Source organism: Lissotriton helveticus, chromosome 5_1 (assembly GCF_964261635.1).
Source record: "Lissotriton helveticus chromosome 5_1, aLisHel1.1, whole genome shotgun sequence".
NCBI classification, from domain to species: Eukaryota; Metazoa; Chordata; class Amphibia; order Caudata; family Salamandridae; genus Lissotriton; species Lissotriton helveticus.
The window spans coordinates 1,129,617,401-1,129,642,858 of NC_136065.1; the positions used below are offsets into that span (position 1 = coordinate 1,129,617,401).

Here is a 25,458-nt window from a genome sequence, read left to right on the forward strand (position 1 = left end):
GAAACGGGGGACGGGAGGGCTAGGAAGGTGAGTAACCACCTGAAACAGTTCTCTTGCAAAGTTGTTTGCCTGATTAATTTGGGCGGTGTAGTAGCGTGTTTTTTCTGAGGTAATAAGTAGTTTATACTTGGAAAGTGCACTTTTATAGGCAATTTTTTCTGAGGGATTGTAGTAGCGGCGCCAGTGTCTCTCCAGATTCCTACAATGTTGTCTCTGCAGTCGTAGGATTTCTGTGAACCATGGAGCCGAAGGGAGTTTTCTGCTACTATGGGAAATTTGAAGGGGCGCTAGGTTATAACAGGCTTCGTTTAGACTGTTAAGGTAGTTTGTAGATGCTAAAGAGGGATCCTGTTCGCTAGTATTCAAAGTATCAAGCAGCGTAACCGCTAGTTGAGGAGGGTCGATATTTTTCCAATTTCTGAAGGACATAGGCGAAAGTGATGTGGAAGAGAGTGGAGGGGAGTTACGTTTTATTGAGAAACAAACAGCTGAGTGATCAGTCCAAATGAGAGGGATAACAGTTGTGACCACAATGTGAGGGTTGCTGGTGAATAGACCATCTAGAGTGTGTCCCGCTATGTGTGTAGACTGTTTAACCATTTGTTGGAGACCGGCAGCTGCTAGATCATTTATTAACGCCGAGGTATCAGGGTCGTGAGTTACTTCAAGGTGGAAATTGAAGTCTCCCAGAATGGAATAATGTGGGGTTCCTGCTGATAGCTCGATTAGATTGTTAAGATTGTTGAGGAATTTCAATCTGGACCCGGGGGGGGGCGGTAGAGTAGCATGCCTGTAAATGATTGTTTATCAGAGATGCTGACGGTGAAAGAGAGAGCCTCGCAGTCATTGTATTTAGAGTCCGAGATTTTAACTTTGAGATGGTCCTTGTGTATGATGGCTAACCCTCCTCCCTTTCTTTTTTTTCTATCAAGTCTGCAAGTGCAGTAATTGGGAGGAGTTGCTGCTTTAAAGTGTGGGCCGGAGGAATCGTCACCCCAGGTTTCTGTGATGAATAGTAGGTCTAGGTTATGTGATTCTATGAATTCAGAAATTTCAATTTTGTGTTTGGGGACCGACCGCACGTTGATAAGTGCTGCTAGGACTTGGTGAGTGGGGGCCTTGGGAGGGGTAGGGGTCGTGCACATAGCACATTTGTGAGGGCCTATGGTGGGATTCGTGTAAAGCAGATGAGGAATGGAGTGTGCAGTCCGCTGAGGTCATGATTTCTCGGAGTTGATCGGATGAATATTTGAATGTATGCGCTTTAAGCGCGGAGTGAGGCAGTAGGGGTCAAGGGGAATGGCCCTACGCCCGGCCTCGGCGTGGACGAGCGCAGACGAGCTTGCCTTATGCGCGCCTTCAGCGCGCAATCGTCGCGCCCGCTGCGCTCGTCCGCTGCGCGTCCGATGTGTGAGCATGTTTTTGTGGGAGTCGAAATGATGGGAAGGGGGCGTGGCCAGCGCGAGTGGGCGTGTCCTATTGAGCCAGGGATGGCGGCGAGATAAACTGAAACTGACCTGCAACAGCGTTTAGTCGGCTATGCAGGGAATCAGATTAGCCAAGGTAGAGAGTGCCCAGGGGGTAAGTGACGTTTAAAACATGCAAATCTGCTCAATTTTAGTACAGTTAAAACAAATATAGTTCTCGATATGGCTCCCGGCTTTCCGCCTCAGGAGTGGAATAATATTATTATGAATGAATGAATATAAAACTTGTAAAGCGCTAACTTTGCCCAAGGGCGTCAAGGTGCTAACAGCGGAAGATAAATGCAGACAGTGGAGGCACCCCTAAACCAACGTCTGAGGGAACAGCCAGGTTTTTAACATTTTACGAAACAGAGTGTGTGAACATTGTCCAGCAATTTAGTCAGAAAGAGAATTCCACTTCTTAGCAGCAGACGCTGAGAAGGATCTCCCGCCCCATCTCAGCCGCTTAAATCTAGGCACCTTAAGAAGATGCTTACTGGCCGACCTGAGGTTCCTAGTAGGGAGTAAAGGTGAAATAATGCTTTGATACCGTCCGGGCCCCGGCCATAATAGGCATTAGGAGTAAGACAAAGAGCTTTAAACGTGACCCTACGGTCAATTGGGAGCCAATGCAGCGTCCGAAGGGAGGATGAGATTGAGTGATATTTAGGCACCTCGGTCACCAGCCTAACCGCAGCATTTTGCACCAACTGCAGACACTGCAGCTGTCCCTTATTAATACCCAAATAAAGGGCGTTGCAATAATCTAATCTGAAGAGTAGTAGAGCAACGACAACTTGTTTGCGGGCAGCGAGTGAAAGACACTGTGTGACCTTCTTTATGATCCTTATAAACCCGAAACAAGTTGCCACCGTCCTACTGATCTGTAGATTGAGGGACAATGACTTGTCCAACAGGACTCCCAGGTTCCTACCGTGGGAAACAGGGCCGGGGGCAAGTGCCCAAAGATTCGGGCCACCACTCCCTGGACCAGATGTTTACCTTGTCCCCAAAGATAAGAACCTCTGTCTTCTCACCATTCAATTTACGATAGTTTTTGACCATTCATGATGATACTGCCTGCATACAGCTTTTAACATTGCAGGCAGCATCACTGATGTTATGAGTGATGGACACCATGATCTGCGTGTCATCCGCATATGATAACACTTCCAGACCAAAAGATTTTACCACTTTTGCTAGCGGGGCAACATAGATATTAAACAATGTAGGGCTTAGCGAAGAGCCCTGAGGCACCCGCATAGCAAGGATGTTGGGTTAGAATAGAAATTGCCCAGTTTCACCGTTTGGGTCCGATCACTAAGAAAGGAGGCGAAAAGACTTAAAGCCGAGCCTCCAACCCCTTTCTCCCTGAGGCGATCCACAAGCCTCAGTGGAGAAAGGGTATCAAAAGCTGCGGTGAGGTCCAGTAAAACCAGAAGAGTAGTATGACCTGCATCCACCTGAGTGCGCATGTTATCAAGCACCGTGGTGAGCGCAGTTTCGGTGCTATGGCCATTTATAAAGCCATGTTGAGACCCATCGAGGATTTGGTTGTCTCTCAAATAGGCACTCAAATGATGGTTAAGGTGGGATTTAAGGATTTTAGCTGGAGCTTGCAGGAGAGAGATGGGTCGATAATCCTTCAATTCCAGCTAATCCAGCGATGGCTTTTTTAAGAGAGGCCTAACACTGCGGCCTTCCAGGCCAAGGGGTATTGCCCCTCTGAAATAGCCAAATAAAGGACAGAGGTGAGATGCAGTAAAATGGCCTCTTTTGCACTCTTTAAAACTTTCAGGGGGCAAGAGTCCATTGGCGAGCCAGACTTAGTTCCTTCTAACAACTGGTCTGTACTCTCCAAAGACAGACTCAGGAAGGAGAGTAGGCTAGGGAGCTTATTGTTACTAGAGCTTTCCCCCATGCCACTTTCGTACTGAGTATCTGAATCCAGATTAAGATTTTGGGCTTCCAACTGGGTGTATATCTCTTGGATCTTTGTACGAAAGAAAGCTGAGAGCCTGTCACAGAGCTCCTGTGACACCTCACCAGAGCCGGTACTTGTTGGAGTAATCAGGCAGTTTACCATTTTAAAGAGCTCTTTAGAAGATTTAATAGACTCAGAGACCTTAACAAAGAACCTTCCCTTCTCTTCCAAAATGGCCACCTTATATACCTTCAAACAATGTTTATGCAGGTTTCTGCCCGATGATGTAGGCTCAGTGCGCCATAATCTTTCCAGCCTCCTACACTCCTGTCTCAGCTTACGTAGCCTATCAGAAAACAACGGAGCGGAGGGTCTTTTCCTTGCTGAGTAATGGGTTAAGGGGGCTAGACTATCCAGTACTTCTACTAGCTTTTTGGAAAGCTCAATTGCTGCTAAATTAGCACTTAGTGACCTGGAATATGAAAATGTTCCTAGGCGGTGGCTACACCCTCATTACTAATCAACTTCAGATTCCGTTTTTCAAGCATTTTCTTGTTATCGGGTTGCATGACCCCCGACGCAGAGACCCACAAATTAAAAGGGATGGCGAAGTGATCTGACCAGGCTAACGGAAGGGGCTCTCCTACCCTAATACGGTGATCATTAGAAAAAATCCCATCCAGGGTGCAGCCGGTCACATGAGTAGGGAGAGTGACTAATTGAGAGAAGCCACAACCATTCATATTTTCCAAAAGGGATAGGGTATCATGATTTGTAGAGTTCTCGAAGTGAAAATTAAAATCACCAAGCAGGGTGAAACTAATTCGGTCTAAATAAGGCTCCAAAAGCTTATAGAACTCCTGAGGAAAGAAGGCCCTAGATCCCGGATGCCGATAACAAAGCACTCCGGAGAAACTTTCTGTGGGATGGGTATTAATAGAGAAGTATAGGGCCTGATATTGATCGGCCGGAGATGTCAGTGGCTCGGAGCGACAGGTAAAAAAGTCCCTGCACAGAATGCCCAATCTCCCACTGCGTCTACCTACTCTATCAAATCTTGTGAGGCAATATCCGTCAGGGATAGCCTCTACCAGATCAGGGCCTGAAAAATCATTAGCCCATGTTTCCGTTATGAACACCCAATCAGGATTTTGTTGCAATACAAAATCTTTGAAGGTAACATTATTTTTAATCAGGGATCTAACATTTATCAGGAACCCCACGACTACCTTTGCCATGGCCTTATTAACAACCGGGTTCTCCTCTCCTCCCCCTGTAGTTCTGAAGTCACAGAGCATACATGAGGAGGATAGTTTGTTAGCCAGAATATCAGGGTCCATGGTCTGTGTGCAATGGGCTGTAGCCTTATAGATACCCAATAGTTCCTCTCTGGAGTACCTCAAAGCAGCACTTCCATCAGGCGACGAAGAACCAGCATCCCTGGCGTCTGGTGTGGACTTGGCACGGACGGGCGCAGACGGGCTTGCCTTTGGCGCGCCTTCTGTTCTCCAATTGGATGCTACTGTTTTCTTTATTACATTCCCAATGAGTCTAAACCAACTTCTTTTTTTTTTTTAGCCTCCACCATCGTGAGGGATCAAATAGCCAGGATGAGAAAAACCAAGGACGATAAGCTCCTCAAAACTTTTTGTACTGGATCAACAAGAGGGTTACTCATAGATTGTTTTCATAGAAACCAACAACGTAGAATGGGACGCTACCTGAGAGTTTTATCGAACTTACCAACACCTTTCCATATTATTGGTGGTGTTTTAATTTGTATGTAAATGACAAATCTAAAAAAAGTGAAATGGAAAAAAAGACACCCCTAACATGGATAGAAATAAAGGGTGCAGAATTTCATTAATCCCCAAAAAGAGTCCTTTAAAATCACATATTACGAACTGCACAAAAAGCTCGAACTAATAAGTTTCTGCACGTATTATCTCAACTGTTCTTAATTCAGGACAGAAAGCATAGGGCGAAGGCTAACCAGTTTTCGAGTGAGATTATTAATTTGCCATTCTTTTACATCCTGACATGGATAAGCTCTACAACAGAATGCTCTCTTATATCTCTGTGTTGGAGGCATCATCAAGTCACAAATCCAACCTCTTCAGGCACGCTGGTAAAGGAATGCTTTCTTCAATTAATCAATGTTATTCCTTGTTTTGGGACCTCTATATGAGACAAGCTATTTACATGTAACTAGTTCTCCAGTATGGGCTTCTTTCATGGCTTCACATGCTGGAATTATTATCTGTCATCATGGTGGGAGTCGGAAGTAGTTTCAAACATCAATAAGGATTGTTAAAATAGCCATTGTCCTAAGAACAGTGTTTGTTTAATAGTACCTTCAACTCAATGAAAAGCACCCAAGCCTCAGTCAATCAGGTGAATGCACCAGCACTCTCACTCCCCATCTGTGTCCCCAATGCTCATATGTCAACGCACAAGTGGAAGGGTAGCAAACACTGAGCACTTGACCGGGGTGGAGGGTCGGTCGCTTGTCAATCTATGAAAGATAGCAAATGCTGGAGAAGGAAAATGTTATGCTGCCACCATCTTTTTGTAGTTTGCAGTGAAGTAGATTTACATGATCTGCATAATCATGCAATCTAGTGTTGGGAACGGAAGTTTGAAAGTTGTTTTTCCTTGCACGAATCTAAAGTCTCAAGATATCTAGTGACTCCTCCCTTGGCCTATAATGCACCAGGACAAAGCCACTGCCTCAGATTCACGACCCGTTACCCAAATGGGTAATTTAAATAGAGTGTAGTGAAGCAAGAAGAAAACTTAATTTAATGTGCATAGTGACTAATTAAATACCTACCAGAGTACTACTACCTATCTGCCAAAGTTGGTGTAATTGTGTCCAGCGGTTCGGGCTGTAGTCCTGTTCAAAATCTCTATAGGAATTACCATGGAAAAACACTTTATTTTTTTACACCCTCCCCCCACACCTTTCTCGGCTCCCGCTTGACAGATCAGCCTGAAACTATCCATGCACAACAAGAACCAACTTGAAACTTTTTGGGAAACATTTCATGAAGATTTGTCAAACAGCGCAAAAGAAATAAGTAAGTCAAAAAACGTTTTTCTGATGGAAACTACCTAGTGGTGCTGCCAGTAAGAGATATATACATAGATACTCGTGACATGGTGAAATTTTATGGATGACAGGGGGACCTTGGACCCTGTGGTGCACTGCCGCATTTGTGTCCCGGCAAATCTGAGGAGGTGAGACAATTATAGATCTAGATCTATATCTATATATCTATATGCAACAAAAAAAAAGAGAAGAGAAGCAGAGAACGCTGGGTAGTTCTCAAGTTTAGGTGGAGGATAAGTAGGATCAAATTAATATCCTTCACATATCCTACACTATTTTAATATTGACCAATACTCCCATGATTAAAATTTAAGTAGAAGTGACTGGGAGTATTGAGCCAATTTTAAGCACTGCGCTCGAGCGCAATGTCAAGGAAAAATCTACCAAGTGATAGTCCCCTTCCTGGGGCACGACCAGCCTCAGGCCATCAGAAGTTGCAGTCAATCTTGCACTAAAGATCCCTTGTGTCGATGTCTCAGAGTCGAACCAGCATATTATAGTTCCAAATGCGAAAGCATCTCTAACTGCTGAGGCCAGAGCTCTAGTAGTTATAACCACGATGGCCTTTGAAGATGCAATCAGTTCAAGAGGCCACCTTTGAAATGCACAGGCCCTTTCTAAATGTTGTCCTGTCTGCCATCCTACTTCAGGAGGTAAGATCACTATCTTTAGCCAAGACCCTGCCGCTTGGAATGGAGGTGCTAATTCCACCCCCACATAACCATCCAAGAAAGCCCCTCAGAGTCATATACCCAGGGCCAGTTTCCCTTGAGCCACAAGACTAGGATCTACAATCAACAGTGCACATATGTAGCAGTCCCCCAGCATCCAAATGTGAACTGGAGACAGGCCGACAGGCACACCTAGCCATGAGAATCGAAATGCCCACTTTCCCAAAAGTGACATTTCCACCCACGTAATGTTGGATCCACTCGCACTACCTGAGAGGATTCGCCATTACAAACTCATCGATATCAACGCGATACTGCTACTACTCTTCCCGTAGATAAATACTGCTCATTAGTCTTTCCCTACAGTCCCTCATGCTAATCCAAAGCGAAAAGCAGGCCCCGTCGTACCAAACACACCACCCGGTGCCATTCACGACCCTTGCATGTAACGCACACTCGGATATGCCCTAACTCTCCCAACACTGCACCCTGTCCCCAGGGAGAACTCCGATGGAGCAAGAGACATGCAGAACCTTGGCACGTAGCTTTTTTTAAAATAGCAACTCAAGTAACAGTAACCTGTGCACACGCCCCACCAGGGCAAACCTGTGGCACTATCGATGAGCTACCTCCGTGGGCGCACATCCAGTGCTGCAGGCCCACAGAGGAGCATTTGAGATAGATGCCAGAGTATATGTCTTACCCCTTGAAATGGGACTTACAGCTAGCTTGAATCAGCCAATCATGTATATGACGAGCACATCGCTTTGGCATTGAATGGAAGTCAAACATGCTCAAAGCCTTAAGCCAGCAAAACAAGGTCCACACAGGAGGTCGGCAACCAAAAAGGTTAGAGGAGACCACGCCAGAAGATGCCAGGTCCAACAGGTATGATAAACAGTGCAAAGCTGAAGGTCCTTTCCCTGCAAAACTCTCAGAACTGCCTCCAACCTAGGCTGGTTATCGCTGCAAACCGCTGTGACCTCTAGTGTAATAATTCTAGTGCAAAGCCCATCCCACTTATGGTCAGATAGCTGTCAATTTAACTCATATTTAGAAAATAAAACAGCACTTGCAGACACTAAAACCTCAATAAGCCTAAACAAATATGGTGATTAACGTGTCATTTTGATTTACATGTAGATAATATGCTCCTATAACTAAAACAATAAAAACATGGCAGCTTCCAGAGTAAGCGTCCATGAAGTTATGGCAGCGTCCATAACAAACCAATACAAAATATGTCAGACTAGATAGGAGGCAGACATGATGCTAACACTTCTGTGATTGTCTACAATTTCACACATTCCTCAAAAAAAGATACAAGAATCTGTAAGCAGGCGCATAATGAAAATAGAAGAGGTCTAAACAGTACTTATCACAGTGTTCACAACACTGTTAGATCATCTCTGAGGCAAGCTTGAGACCAGATTATCAAAACGCAGGAGGTAAGGCAGCAGAGCCTGGACCAACAGGGGGTTTAGGCCCTCATCCATATATCAGATACAGAATGTCTTCCAATGTGATTTAGAAGTTGATGGTGCTCGTCTTTGCAGTCTTGAATATCTAGATGTCTGAGATCTAAGTAATGGTGTTCAAGGATTTTAGATCGCGATGAAGGGTCGCTAGGTGGAGCTTGAGGGTCAAATGAGACATGCTTGAGAGTGGTACTAGTTTAGTGTACCAGTATTAATCTTCCCATGCTGGAGCGGTCAACATCATTTTGCATGGTTCCGTATTCACCTTGCAGATATCACTCTGCATCAGGGGAAACAACAGAAACGTGTGTGCCTCCGTACTACCTCTTGATCTCACACCTAAAAGAATTGCAGCCCAGCTCCAAACTGACGGGCACAACGGGATCTGACAATCCTGCTCACTGGGAGAAGATCATCTTTAGCAGTGAAATACACTGTAATAAATGGCTTTTTAGGGTAAAACAAATCTGGGAACACACAGCCACAAGGAGTGGTGGGATCGAGTGCTTACCTATGCAGTTTTCAATTGCAATTGTTCGTAAAATAAATGCATGCACTAGGGCCCAGGTGCAAAGGTTGCGTGACACAAACATTCTTTGCAAACGCAAAACAGCCCTGCATTGTTTATCCTTGGTAAGTGAACAATGCACTTATTGTAGTTAGAATTGTGCAAGCTATTCCGAAATTATCTATTTTAAAAACTGCAAAGGTGTTCTCTTTAGGAGATCTGCCAAAGACGAATCACAAAGCAGCACAGACAGAGATTCAAAAATTCATAAAGAGTGCCTGGAATGTAGGCCTTGTTCCTACTGTGTTGCTGGATACACGTTTAAATATGTATATATGAGCGTATTAGCTAATTTAAACGATGTATGGGACCAACGTGAAGATTCCATGAATGCTTTGTGAGTGGCTGCAGTGACCCAGAAAGGAAAGTATTATCCCACCCCTTCAGTCAGAGCCAGTGCTGGAATTGGAACAAATGTGCTCCGGGAACCAATAAATTGGGGGACAAGGTGAGGCAGAGAAAAGTGGGTGGGGTCACAAGGGTAGAGCTTGAAAAGCAGAGAGACAGTCAATTTATACATTTGGTTTAAAAAAAATCTGCTGCACAGAAGTTAGCAACAAGGATATGTGTGGCAGAAAATCTGTTCTAGGTCGCTCCATTGACCACAAAGAGGCTGCACTTGAAATATCTTACAAGGATAAGGCACCTGCTGCACAGATCACTGTGCGCCCAGCAATCCTGAGGAGATTATATTAGCGCTAAAATGACTCTAGAGATTAACAAAGTTCTGGGAGAGTTCTATGTTTTTTTCCAATCACAGTTTTGACTCAAAGTAGCATCAAGGGATGATGTGGCTGCTGCAAAACACATCGTACAACATGTAGATCACAGATTTGTATTTTATTTAGAAAGGTAAGTGGGCTACTGCTTTTGACACTGAGATCATTTTTCACAAGTTTCAAGCCTTCTAATATAGCACAATGATCTATTTTTTGGCTTAAGTATACGTACTGTAAGGCATGGGTTTAGATCCTTATGGTTTCTCAATCTATTGTTATTCTAAGATTACAAAGAAGGGTTCCTTTGGGAAGTAAAAAAGTCTTGTCAGTACCAAAAAACACAGTCACTGCGTTATGTTTTATAGCCTGAATTTGTTACTCCTGCCCATTCATTCTTAACATGTAATACCCACAGGTATGGATAATCTGTGATTCCTACACGTTGTAATGCTCATTGCCTTATGTAACATTTCCGGTTTATTGATTTACACACTTGTATGACCTATAGTGACACTGGGACGCTTTTGAATACACTGCAGGGTGTGATCATCTGTTTTTAATGATATTGTGCCAGTCTGAAAAGTTTCCTACCACAAAATAAAAAAAGATTGAACCGGCAGCCTAAATGTGTGAGGTTCACGTGTATGCACTGTGGCCACAGAAATGCAACCTTCTGCATAGGTTTTGCTGGCTTTTTTTTGCATGACTGCTTTTGTGATCTTGAGTAACTCTCAACAAGTACAGGAGTGATGGTTTGGTTTGTTTTGCTTAACCTGGGCACCATATTGCAAAAAACGTCCTCTGTAGGATTGAGCCTGGCTATGGACTCAAAATCCTGGGGACTTGTGAAATTAAAGCCCACAAGGGATCTTGCTGTGTCAGCATCTGTTTCCATCTGCTCAAAGGGCCTGGTTCACAGGGTTGCCAAAGAGTGTCTGCCCATCATCGGCATGTCAGTTACTTTTCCCTGAACTTCAAATGGAAAGAGGTAATCTTGAGTCATCCTGGTCCCCAAAGAACTGCTGCTGCAGGAAACTGGCAAAATTCCACATTGAAGGCATCCATCCCTGCATTGATAATGGTAGCCGATGCATTAGCTCCTTCCATCATCATGGCCTTTATAGTATCTCATTTGTCTTCTGGGAGTAAATCCAACAATGAAGCAATGTCGCTCCATATATGGCAGTCATAGCAACCTAGAATGGCAGAAATTTTTGCCATATTTATTGCTATCGCCTCTATGGAGCTTACACTTGTTCCTGGTGCACCCAGTCTTCTGCAGTCCTGATCTGGAGGAGTAGAGGTGACTGTGAGGGGATTACATGATCTTCATTGCGCCACCACTGCTATCACTAAATTGTGGGTAGGATGACCTGATAGGCAAAAAGTCCATTGTTTGTTTTTGTCCAGAAGGAGGAACACAGTTGTAATACTGGCCAGTATTTTCAATAACTTCGTGCCCTCCTGTCAGAGAAAGACTAGGATGAACATAGACTTAATAGGCTGCTCTGCTGATGAAAGTCTTGTTTGCATGAATTGCACAAATGCAATTTATAGTAAAAGTCATTCGCGTCTAATGCGATTATAAGTCAAAGCATTGATCATTTATGGCCATGCAGTTGCTCATACATACGATGGTGTGATTTGTATTTACAGTGCTCTTCGTGTGGGAAGAGGGAGGTACGTGGGTTGGGGGTCAAGTGAGTAAGTGAAGGTGGTGGACAGGGAAGAGGTACCATGACATATATACACATCAATTATACAGGATATAACCTTTCCAGCCTAAATCATGTCAATTGTTCCCATAAGTACATATAACCCTGAAGGATATCAACTAATGAGAATTCTGACGTCAGAGCTTGTGATGTATGTATGTATGTAGGTATTATAATCGCATTAGATGCTAATGACTTACAATACATTGCATTTGTGCAATTCATGCTATATTCAAGCGCCATGGTTTACGTCCTGGTTTGGAGAAACCCAAATCAAGAGATAAGAGAACAGGGGAATGGTCGGAGATGGCTGCCTCCAAGATCTGGGACTGCGTAACCAATTGGACTGACTGTTGTGAAAGAAGAAAGTAATCAAGACGTGAGAATGTACCATGCGTAGTGGAGAAAAACGTATATTCTTTGTCCTGAGGATGACTTAGTCTCCAATGATCAACTAGACCAATATCAGCAAGAATATCCCGGAGAATGGCTCTATCTGGAGCATTAACGGTGTCAAAACAACCTGTCCTGTCCAGAGCCGGATCCGGTGCCAAATTCCAGTCTCCTCCAATGAGAAACTGGGAGGCGTTGATTTCTGTGAAAAGGCGGTTCAGACGGAGAAAAAACTGTTTTTTGGAGCCTAAAGGGGGATAAATAGAACCAAGGCAGATGAAAGAGTTGGCAAAGACATATCGACCTTCCGGGTCAGACCATGTTTTGAGAATTGTGAAGGGAAGTGACTTTCGAAGAAGTATGGCTACCCCGCACTTGCGAACAGGGTTAGAGTTGGTGGGATCATGCTTTGAGACACTACTATGAATCACTGTACCGACCCAATCTCTGCTGAGTTTACTAGATTCAATATCATCTAAGTGCGTTTCCTGCAATAAAGCAACGTCAACATGTTTAGAGCGTAAGTATGTTAGTTAGTAGTTTTTTGCGCTTGATATAATGAGTGAGACCATGAACATTCCAGGAAATCACTGACAGCGAATTAGGAGAGGACATGGTAAGAGAATTCAAGAGGTAGATAGAAAGGAAAGGAAGCAACTGGACAAGAATTAGAGAAGAAAGATGTTGCACTGGGAAGCAAGAGACAAAGTAAGTCGAAGAAGAGAAAAACTAATAAAATGGGAAAGAAGGAAAGAAAAAAAGGAAGAAAAAGGGAAAAAGAAAATACAGAAGTAGTTTAGAAAAGCAAAGTGAGTATCTAAGAAAGACAAATCAGGTAGAAACAAAAGAAAAACAATAAGATAGGAAAAGAGAAGAGAACCTAGACTGTTATCTACGGGTCTGGGCGCACTGAAAGCCCTCCGAGGAAAGAATAATGGGGATCTAGAGAGCAAAGGATAATATGGAATATACAAGACACAATAGAGCAGGTCCACATTATCAAAGATCATGCAAAAACGTTAAATATCATCATAGAACATAGCCAATGAATAAAGAGAATGATTAAATGCATAGTGTAATTGTCATACAACAAATAATAACTTGATAAGGAAAGAAAAGAAGACTAAAAGGAAGAGAAATAAATGAAGAACCCCCCATAGCATACAGGAAAAGAAACAAATAATATATATTAATGAAACAAAAGGGAAAAGCACCCAAAAGGAAACATGAGAGCATGAATAGAGACAGCATAGATATAAGTGAGAAGAACAATATAATAAAATTACATTATTTCAAAATCAAGGTATCTGATGAAGCAGATGAACAGTGTGAATCTAAACACAATAACCACAACATGGGAAAGGGCATGAACAGGGAGCGAGTCCCGCATGTAATAAGAAATTCATATGCGATATAGAATGAACGAGACCTAAAATGCGTAAATACTCCAATTTGTTGAAAACTCACAGGATAACAATAAGACATATAGCACAAAATAAAACAACGCCGCAATGTGCATAGTTTATAATACTAGAGAGCACAGGTAATTAAGTAAACAGTTAAAACATCAAATAATAGAAAGTATCCTAATCTATAAAATAGCGAGAATACAATAAAGCAGAAAAATCAATCAGCATCTAACAATAAAACAACGCCATAGCTAGGGGAGCAAACAAGAGGAGAGAAAAAGCACTTGTGGGATGGGGAACAGTCTTATAGTGTACAATAAGCAAAACCTGAAAATAATTAAATAACTGCAAACTGTAAAGCACATAGTAGTAGTAAATATAGAAGAACAATAGAGCGCAGAGTACTATATAGAACACTAAAGAGAATAAATCTGATTGTACCATGCATTAAAAGCTGGTTGAGCTAAATGAAAAGTGAAAGCATTATGAACAATAGACAATGCTATGCACTTAGAGAAGAAGAAAAAGTAATTAAACATTAAAGCATTTAAAAGAGTTCAGTCAGCATCAGAGGGCGTCTTAAGAGGCGATCTGGATTTGTCCCTTTGTTGTGTGTTGGTGTGAGAAGAGACAGAACGTAGAGCCGAATTCTTGCCATCCTGAGAACGAGACAGACGAGTGATATCTCTGCCACGGTGTCTAGATTCAGGGGAGGAGTGTAATTGAGATGATGAAGGATTCGGAGATGAGGACTTGGACTGAGAAGGTTGAGCATAAGAAGGAGACTGCGTTTCCATATCTTCGGACCTGATATCATTCAGAAATTGCTGTAGAAGTGCAGGATCATAAAAGTCGTTGGACTCTCCATTCCTAGTAATACAAAAACGCGCAGGCTCAAATAGGCCATATTTGATGTCCATTTGACGTAATTGGGGTCGCATGGAGAGAAATGCCTTTCGTCGTTCATTCGTTTCTTTAGAGAAATCAGCAGCCATATGGATGGTATGACCCTGAAACAGAAAGGGACCATGAGTACGAGCCAATGATAGAACCTGTCTGGTTTGTTCATGTCTAAGGAAGCAAGCAATGATAGGTCTAGGTCTTGCAGAAGAGCCAGAACGTGGTGGGCCCAATCTGTGAGCACGTTGGAGCTCAAGAGGAGGAGTAAAAGAGAGTCAAGTCAAAGTGGGAAGGGCATCACAGAGAAAGGACTTCATGTCTTGCTTCTCAACATTTTCAGGAAAACAAAAAAAACGGATATTATCCCTACGACTGCGATCTTCCAAATCGATGATCTTGCTGTGTAGGAAAAGTAAGTCTTGATCTGAGCCCTGAACAGAATCCAGACGACCCTCTATGTCAATTATTTTAGAGTCAATGACATCAATCCTGGAATGAAAAGTAGAAAGTTCTGCCCTGATAAACTTAGTTTCTGCAGTCAATGAAGTCATGGCAATATCCAGACCCTCTTATCGCCGATTGACCCCAGAAAGTTCTTGCAAAATGCGTTGCATAGTGTCAGACAAGGATTTGTCGCTCTGAGGCAAAGCAACTTGCGATGAAGGAGATGACGCAGAACCATTACCTTTAAATGCCACAGAAGAGGGTTGTTTTACCACTTCAGTGAAAAGTGGTTGTTTAGGTCCACGACCACCATTTCTATTGTTAGACATGACCGTTGACCTTTTCAATGGTGGTCTGCAGTAGCGAATAGAGGAGATACTGGAATATGAGGCAATGATGAAGCCAGGAATATAGCAAATACCAATGAGGTAATAGGGTGTATGCAGTAAGAGAGTAACCAATACTAACAACAGACAAGTAACTCCTGAAATCAAAAAATTATGACAACATTGCCATAGAAAGGCGAATAATATGTCACGAAATCAATGAAATATCGGAGTAACCAATCTTGCGTACTTAAACTACCTCATAAGGAAAACATGTAAAGACAGTAAATGGTTGCAAAGGAAAACAAAGCACATGAGCGCACAATAGAAAATAGTAACTGTAAATGAGAATTCAGTCGTCAGTATTTTCCGTCTGCTTCTCTTTGTAGTAGTGTAATTGGTAAGGTACCATATTAGGAGAATAAGACAGAGAACAAATTTTGTAAAACGGAGAAGGTCAAATAAATCTGACACAAAGGACATTCGTGGCCCAAAAAGCAGTTAAATAAAAATTGCAGAACCAATTGGTGAGGGGAAGAAATGGAGCAATATTGTTGCATGTAAATCTGCCAGTAGCATTATTTCTGCCCCTTCAAATGATAGATATTTGTTGGCTTCCTTATGCAATAACAAATATTAAAAGTGAGGCAATATTAGTTCTGCCAGTAACAATGGAGCCCCTGGGCACATGTACATATGTAATTAAGTAAACATGTTGTCGTGAAAGAACAAGCGTGCCAGTCTGTTAGGTTCCTTTCATTTCTGTTGAGGTGACTTTTCCATGTAAAAAGCATAAATTGCAGCTTATGAGGAAAGTTAATATAAGAGTAGCCTGAGGAGGGCGCTGCTTACTGCTCACATTGGCAATAAAAAGATGAGGAAACTGCTGACAGCGTTGCTAAAGCGCGCCCCCACCTTCTGAGGAGGCGCGGCCCTGTTATGAAGGAGGCGCGGCCCTGTAGTATCTCAGGCGCCGCCTCGGCTGAGGAGAGGCGCGGTCAGAAAAGCGCGCGAATGCCGAGGCGAGTGCTGTGGGAACCGGCCGCCTCACCGTGACTCCGCCGACCTGGGAACACGAGCCGCTGCTCAGAAAAGAAGAACACCGCCGCAATCCTCACGAACTCCGGAGCCTCGCCATCAAGAAAAGGACGACCCACTCCAGCAGGCAAGTCAGGGAAGCTCGTCGGGGGTCCGTCCCTCGGCGGAGCTCACCTAGCAGGCGGCCATCTTCCTGCGTGGCCAGACCACCCCCCGTTATATTCTATTTTTAATCAGAGGGGGGAGAAGGAAGTCGTGATCCGCTCAGCTTCCTTGGTACATATGCAAAAAAAAAAAAAATCAGGGGGGAACGGATCACTTGTCCTGGGTCACCAGGGTTTTTTAATTTGTCGTTCGTGGGTACCGATAAATAACCCTCAATCACGTGCCCTGGACTAAATGACGGTATATCTTGATTCTCCGTCTTTATGGGTACGTGGCAGCATCATCATTGGGTTAGTGGTTATGCTTCCTCCACCCGGAGCTTAACCACTGGTGGAACCAGTAGTGATCAGTGACCAAAAAAATAAAGTTACTTAAAAAGCTTGAGTGGCCAGAAAAAAGATTTAATTAAATCTGGGTTCAGGCTAGATAAAATTGTGGGTGTGCAGTGGAAGAGAGGTTAGGGGTCTTCTGCACTAATATGTGTTCATGAAATGGCACCTCCTTTGCATGATCATCTGGCCCACCATCTTTGGGAGCAATTGACATTCACTAAGAGTCCCCAACAGAGACCAAAGCTCTTGCGACACCCGAGACTGAAATTATACAGCTGAGCACACTGAAGAGCATTACTCCTTTCACTGTCTCAGGTTCATGCCTAATGCATATTCTTTCTCTTTCCGGGTGAAATAAAGAGCATTCTCCAGAGTAGGCTTTGTGCTTGGTGTTTTTATATAGAAAATGGTGTAGTCTTCACGCAGTTCATCTGCTTTCCAGTGTCACAAATAGCTTCCATTGTCCCAGGATGGGGAACCTGGAACAAAATGCTCTAAACTAAATGAATAATGATTTCTCTTGTGCAGTTCCAAACTGCACACATGCTGCAGCCCGCTCGCTGGCCCCTGTTGACCTACGGTTTAGGGGAGGAGGAAATTCCCATTACACATGCTCCTGATACTTTCCAAAGAGGTGTTTGGTGAAAGAAATATTGTGTCCCTAAAAATGCAACTCTACGGCAAGTGTTTTAGACAATATGTTCTACTGTTCGCTATCTTCACATTTGGCTCCTACTTTTTTTTCCTTCCAAATAGGTGGCTCTTATGGATTGTATCAGTATTTTTTTACTGTATATGGATTGTGAACCACAACAGTGACAGAATATTAGATAACTACTGGGCACACTGCTTCAACAAGCAACTGCAAGTTATCCTATATTTAGGTCGAGTCTATGGCAGCGTGCATGCGCTGCATAGGAAATCGACCTCTTGGAATCACTTCAGCTTTCTTAAAAGCATGTGCATGTTGTGCTCACACGCTATTAGCCTTTGCGTCTGGCTTCAGAACGCAATTGGCCAAAGGTGTGTCGATGTCCCAGCTTCATTTCAAAGGTTTACTTCCAGATCGTTTTGCTCTCAGGAGCCGGCCGCGGCGCGCAGAAACCGGGCGTGCTGTGTGCCATCTGTTTGGTGTTGTATTTCAAAGGCTTTGCGTCGCATTCAGTTTGCGGGCACGTCTGCTTGGCCGGGCTCTGTTTCCTGTAAACATCGCTTGTTCACTCAGCCAGGGCACCACAGAAAGGACTCTTCCGGTCACCGTCAGTAAGTGCACCGAAGCAACAAAGACTTGGCGTATAACTGTAGCACTTACAAAATCCTCACAGTAAATAAACGCATATGTAGGACATGCACTGCGTTTATTCATCTATGAACTCTGATTCTAATGTAATGCAAACAGGTTCCAGCCCGTCTTCGGAGACCAGCATTCACGCACTGAACAATCTAATCTGATCTTCGCTTTGGTCGTGTTCACTTTGTAGCTGGATCTGCGCAGCAGGGCACTGTTTCATGTAAACAGCGCTTGTTCCCTCAGCCAGGGCACCACAGAAACGACTCTTCCCGTCACTGTCAGTGAGCGCACCGAAGCAACAAAGACTTGACGTATAACTGTAGCGCTTAAAAAAACAATAAATAAACGTATATGTAGGACATGCACCGTGTTTATTCTTCTACGAACTGTGATTCTAATGCAACACAAACAGTTTACAGTTCGGCTGCGGAGACCAACATTCACGCACTGAACGTTCTAATCTGATCTTCGCGTTGGGTTGACACGAAAACTTGACAAATGGCATTTTTATGAATTCAGTAATCTACAGCAAACAGATAACACTGACACAAGGCAGGTTCTATGACAATCCCGGTAGCCTGGAGTGATCAAAATGTAAGCAGCAGTTAATGTTATCCCTGTTCCATAATTTTGCCAGAAAAAACAAGTCTGTAATTGTAATACTTGCTTTTGTGTTCAATTGCTACCACGATCTCGAGATATCCTAACAATGAAAAGTAACAGCGGTACTATTTCCCAACAAATGGCATTATAGTATCTCGGATGATGAAAGGCTGAGCGGGCCCTACTGAGATCCTAAAGGATGGTCCAAGGGCTTTACTGACATTTCTACAGGCATCTAAACTCGCCCAGCACTGATGATAGCCTATGCCCCTGGCTGGCGCTAGATGACAACTCTCTGTACTTCTAGCCAGGGTGGAATATTCCAGAGTTCAGAAACTTTAACCACCCACACAAAATGTTTACACTGCCCCACTACCAGAAATAATAGACGCGCATCGTCCACACCAGCACCTCTTATTTGAAATATATGTCAATACACCTCGCAAGTTCATTTGGTGATACACAGAAAATAAACGCATTAATGAAATATATCTGCGAGCCATATTAGAAAGCCTAATAAAGCCTTAACACAAAACTGTCATATCAAATTGTTCACAAATTACCACTTTTCCTCCACAAAAGAAGTGCCCTAAAATGACCTTAATTTGGAGCACTTCTCCATTCTATCTGTGGCCACTGCGTCGCATTGTTTATCTAGAGCCTAGAGGTCGGCATAGGTGGTCGCAGGCACTGAGCTCTCTCTTTCACCTGGACCCGGACCAGGAGCTCGTTTCACGGCTGCCAGAAGCGTCTCCCTGGCGCTGAAAGGGAGTGAGTGTGACACGCAGCACAGGTAGGACGGGTTGTCGTGCCGTAAAGGCTGCCGTGTCCCACACGGTGCACAAACACGGCTGCGTAGCAACTGCCTTGAGTTGAGCTCTGCGGGTTGTGGGAGCTGCGGCGCCGCACCAGCTGTAGTGTGTTACTGACTGCAGGCACCTGCTCGGCAGTGGTCTCCCTCCAGTGACCCCTTGCTCCTGGAGGGAATCCCTCACCTGGCACACGTCACAACCTTTACCAAACGACAATGTAAACAGACCCCATGACTGGAGATTGAATATGAAGTCTGGCGGAATGTTACTCTTGCCGTCCATGAACCACCTACTGCTCCAGACAAAAAGCACTAGACGTGCTTGGAAACACATGCAGTTAGGTTATTGAACACAGGCAGGACACCCAACAAAGTGGGCAATTCACAGTCCCTCCAAGATGCAGTCTAGTAGGTAGGTGCTAACTTCAAGCCCTAATATTTGCGGATTTCATATTTAATTCGAGCTTCATCATGTGACCAAACTGCGTGGTCTTAGGCAATCACATTTTGAACTTTTTACTCAGTTCCTGTTTTTTGTTGTTGCAATGATTCGAAAAACTTAGAATCATACAAAGCACCCCTAGTAAGTGTAAGGAAACCTGTTTTTTTCAGTTTTACCCCCACTTTGTGCCTCCATTTTGAACACTAGGTACTGGTGTAATGGCTTATTTTTGTTGACTTTCGCTTTTTCCCTCCTCCGCCTTGTTCTAAAAGAGGCCCCTGCGACCTGGACGGTGGAAACATCGGACTCTGTTTATACATCCACAGATCACATACTGTCTAAATAACCACAGTACCACAGTCCGCAATGTACACCCTGCGTGAAAATCTGACCTTGACTTAAACCCTCCTTTATTTTTTTCAACGACCCTCTCCTTCACCTTCTGCATGCTTCCTGAGTACACGGTACACTGCATGCCTTAATCTCTCGCTATAAAAATAAATCCTTACATCATAACAATATGTTTAGTCACTCCATCCACGATTTGCTTCCCACATACCCCCAACTAATTATCATACCGAAATCATTAATGTTACAACCAAGTAACTTGAGTAAGATCAAGGAGCGGCTTCCTTGACAGCACAACAATAACCATTCACTACTGCACTACCCAGTAATTTCAGGTACTGGATTATCATGCTAAAGTACCTCAACAGGGGGAGTAAGTGCTACATAAATGCAATTTCATTGTAAATACCCTTTAAGGCATGGCTGGTCTTGTTTATTGTCTCTATAATGTGCTGCACTGCTAAACACTAACACAGTCCCAAAGGCGAGACCTATTGGCTATGCCAATGCTTGTTTTAAAATGGAGCTACAACAGTTTCCTAAATTAATATGAGGTCAATTTTGCTTTAACATTTGTTGTGTCTTCTTCATTAAAGCACCATAAAACAGGTCAGAAGGAGGTTACATAGAATACAATGAGTGAAGGTAGCCGGTACTTCACTGTACTGTCTCAGTTCTACCTACCTGTGTATTTTAAGCCAAGAGTCATGAGGGAGAAACACGTGCGTTGAGGGCGATCTGTCCAGATTGCATCAATGAGGTTCCCTTGCACCGGTATGAGACAGTGACCAGCATTCTTCAGGGCGTTCGACATGCTTTTCCACTGATCTGCCAGAAAAATAAACACAATGTGGGTTTTTTAAATTAGCACAATGTCTCTAAGTTAACAACTGTACTGGAAGTAAAGTACACACTGGCCAATTGCAACAGCTTGTTATTCTAGCCGAAGCCAACAACAGGATTCAACGATTTAACCCCTCCCATGCTCATGACAAGCTCAGCTTGTCATGGCCCGTGGAACGCTCAGGTGCGGGGAGAATTCCCCTGCTGTGCTGAGCGTTCCACGGGAGCCGGTGCACCTGTGACGAGCTCAGCTCGTCATGAGCACAGGAGTGCCGTGGCTCATGACGAGCTGATCTCGTCATGAGCATGGGGGGGTTGTGCGCACCCCCCTCCCCTCCAGCACAGCAGGGGAATTACCCCCGCAGCGAAGGGGTTAAAGCTCTGATAACGATATCTGCTGTGATTTTCAGATCACAAGTTCAAATCTCTGTAAAGGCAACTCAAACGTAAGTAAATTGAGCATCATGTCATTGGTTACCAGTAAGACCTACTGTTTGCACATACAACTATTATTATGCGCTACACAGAGCTTTGCAGGCGATGGAGTATGTTACGTCACACCGTTCACGTTGATTTTTAGACCTGGGTGTTTGTCCTGCACTGGAAAATTAGCGTGAACAGTACATGAGCAGTGCAAGAGGGCACTACTTCTTTCTGCTGCTCAAATAGATGTTCTACTTGAGCAGCCCCTTCCTCAGCATGAACGGAAGGTATCTCAACGCGAGTGGTAGCGGCCATCCGCGACTGCCTGCCTCTCGCTGGGAGGTGGTCTGGAGTAAGATTTTCCTCGCTCGCGCTTGCCAAGTTAACATTAGGGAGTGAGGAAAATACTCTGCTCCACTACGCAGAGCGGAGTTTTTTTAGGAACTCCGCATGTTATGCAGACAGAGAAAAACTCCACAAACTCAGTGAACGGAGCCAACTTTCACGGCCAGGCCTATGATTTTTCTGTACTAGTAGTTTGCTATTTCCCATTGACTTTGATCATTTTTCTCCACACAACTGCAGGTGATTTTGTTAATTTTCCATACAAATATCAAAATTGGGGCATAACATACTGAATAACAAATGCAAAACCCATCTACATATATTTTCTCTGCATTTTAAGACTCTCAGTGAGGGTCCTTTGTTACAAGATAAGAGGCCCTCAGTTTGTACAAGGTTATCCAAAATGAGATTATGTTAGCACAACAAATCCAGAATAGAGGGACCTATTACAAAGAATCTCACAAATTAAAAATTAATTTTCAAAAAAAGTAAACATGATTTCTTACAATTAGCTTTTTTATTAGGCAATGCGGATTATATGCTATCTTCTTTGTAGATGAGATATAATAACAGCTTTGATAAAGTTTAGTTTAGAAGGCAGGGTTAGCGCTAGGCTAAGGTTTCTAGTTACGCATAGGTTTAGGGTTAGCATATGGTTTAGAGTTATGGTTTGGGTATAGTGTGGCTTACAGTTAAGTAAGTTATAGATTGATAGTGCTAGAGGTATAATATCAGACCTGGGTATAGTAGGTGCTAGGGTAAGGGTTATATTCTAGGCTTGGTTAGTTTTAGAGTGAATTGGGGTGAGGCAACTAAAAATCATTTCAGTTGTAAAGACATTATTGCTGAAGGTAAGTTGTGGAGACTTACTGTAATGTCTGTTATGGACGAGCTATGTAAGCAAGAAGCAAAAACGGACCCACAAACGGTAGCTTTACTTTTATTTACCAGTGCCTGGATAATCTCTTTCTATTGACGTTTGAGTGTTTACTTCCTGGGCTTTAAAGGTGGACTTGCTGAAAATGGAGACTGATGCAAATATATAGGCACAGGTATTTGTTTGAGTGTCTCTCAAGGGTGAGAGAGACAATTTCGATATAAAGTCGGTCTGGTTCCTGTTTAACCACCATAAATATATATTCACTCCTTCTCTCCCTTTCCATCTGTGTTCAAGAGAAAGACCACTGCATACCTTGTACGAGAGGGGCATTACTGGCAAAACATACCATCAATTTACTTCCAGAATCCCAAGAAATTCTGCATTGATTGGGAAGGCCCATTCTATGGCATCCTATAAAAAGCAAAGCTCTTTTGAAGACTTTGGAGGATTTGGAAGCCTACGAACAGTGTTCTTGTATTGAAGGCTACCTTCAGATATGTTCTAATGGGACATCAAGGATACACCTGGGTGAAATTTATATCACGCAAGCATAATTCCCGTAATCTCAGGAATTTCACATGATTCTTACTTTGTGAAAATCTAGACATTACACCACTTAATGTAATTAGGTGCCGTTCGCATTAAAAATGTACCGGTTGAGCACAGGAACAACAGAATGCTAGCGGCTGTTGTTCGCAGTACTTTTAGTTTTGTGCATTTATTTTTAGCATGAAATGCATTCATCCATCAAAAATGTACACAAGTCATATTTAGCTCTATAATTTGCGGATGTGAAAAGTTACGGGCAATTGCACATACACTGCAGAAATGTCATGCAACTAAGCAAAAGCAAATTACAAGAATCTCACACACAGAAGGCAAGGCATTTTTCCAGCATCCAGATTCATTGCATTTCGGTGAAGTGTGGGTGATTTGGATGTAGATTCCACTGGCCCAACTACAAAGAAGAAGATCTGAGGGGTGAAGAGCACTGGATAGCAATGATGGAAGTAGCCTATCTGCTTAGCCCAGAGAAGTAAGACATTATGAGTAACTCCATTCTGAGGTACTGTATTTTAGAGCAGACAGACATACACTGCTGGCCTAGAAACCCTTAAAGACTAGCTGTAGGTTCTTGAATGACACAGACATAACTAATGTATGAGTGAGAATCTTCCTCGCTCTCAGAGAAGATATTCATAGTAATATTCTAGGAAGCTGAAGTTGACTAATTAGGCTGCCACACCTTATTTGTTTTGCAAGGTATACCTTTGCTTTGAAAAAAGCACACTCACACTTGCCTCATAGGTGAGGTAATGGGGCAGAAAATAATATTGGTCTTGGGGATGTCTCCCTGAGTGTGCCAGAAATAGGGAAAGTCACTGTTTTTTTTTTTTACAGCACTCTATAATCAATATATATATTTGAGGTGAGCAGATTCAGAGTGCCACTGGTGTTGTAGGGTGCTCTATGCAGGAGCTGCTCCCCACCTTAACTTAGGAATTACCCAAAGTTATCTGCTTCTTTTTTGCACATTTTATGTGGCACTTTAACACTGAAAGGATTGCTTGAACTTCGGATGGGTGCTCCCTTGTGTCTGGACAAAGCTAAACTTCTCTGAAGAGCTATAATGATAGTGAAACACTTGTCAGGGGTTGCTTTTATTTATGGCAGGTTGGCTTGGATGGTATTTTACCAATCTAAAGCTGTAATACTGTGCCTGTAATGATAAAAAAGGCTTTTGTCATTTTACAGCTCAGCATGGATGGCATTGTGCTAATCCTGTGTTTAAAGACTTTGCTGTAAAAATGGCAAAAGACTTTGTCCACTTCTAGCTCGACCTGGATGGCACTGTGCTAATACTATGCCTAAAAGCTTTGCAGGAAAAACAGACATTTGAGGTTAGCAGATTCAGAATGTTGCTGGTGTTGGAGGGTGCTTTATACAGGAGTTGCTCTCCACTTAAACTTGGAACCTACCCAGAGTTATCTGGTTCGTTTTTGCATCGTTTATGTGGCACTCTAACCCTGAAAGTGTATTGCTATATATAAAACTTTCATCTCGATCCAAAATAGGAATGATTATTAATACACTTTTACATATTTTGGATCGAGATTAAAGGGTTTTTTTCCGTCTTTATACACAGTTGACAAAGGTTTTGATGATTTTGCATGTCACAATAATATCGTTAAGGGTTTGCCTAGGTTAAAGCAATCAGAAGAAAGTAGGGCTTTCCTAATTTCTAATTGCTTTGGTTTTGTACAAGTCCTTTAATTTATCGTATTGTCTACTACTACTTGATAGCAGTGGATAGTAACTCTATTTCAAAAGACTGTTTGCACCATTCCCTAAATTAAGTGGTAAAGCAATTAAAACTGTAGCATTTAATGGAAAGCAGGATCACCAGCAAAATAGATCAGTAAATGAAAGTGTGGTGTGGGAGGGTCAAAGGTTTGAATTCTGTCAGGAACAAATTGACCTTTTACTTTTTAAAGGTAAAACAATCATGTAGCATGCAGTTGGGTTATATAATTAAGGCTCTCGGTTTTCCGTTTTTACTGATTTTTACAGATAAATACAGACAAAAAACTATTTATTTTCCTGTCTGTATTGATTTTTAAACGTGGGTAAAAGCGGAAATTGGATTTATTTTTTTTTAAAGATTTTAAATGCTGTCAGTCATAACTGCCAGCTAATACCCGTCCGGAATGACAGGTAAGGGGTAAAAAAAAAAAAAACTTTTAGGAAAGTAGATTAAACATCATTAGATATGCAAAATCGTGACACTAAAAATTTCATATTTTCATATACG

The 25,458-nt window shown here is 43.0% G+C and overlaps 1 protein-coding gene across 1 annotated transcript in view; it reads right to left on the reverse strand.

Annotated features, from left to right (window-relative positions):
- XPNPEP1 (X-prolyl aminopeptidase 1) overlaps nucleotides 1-25,458 on the reverse strand; it is a 410,780-nt gene that overhangs the window by 246,509 nt on the left and 138,813 nt on the right. The window contains exon 8 of the mRNA XM_078643742.1: nucleotides 20,840-20,983. Within this exon, the coding sequence (XP_078499868.1) occupies nucleotides 20,840-20,983 (144 nt within the window). The remainder of the gene's footprint in view (nucleotides 1-20,839; nucleotides 20,984-25,458) is intronic.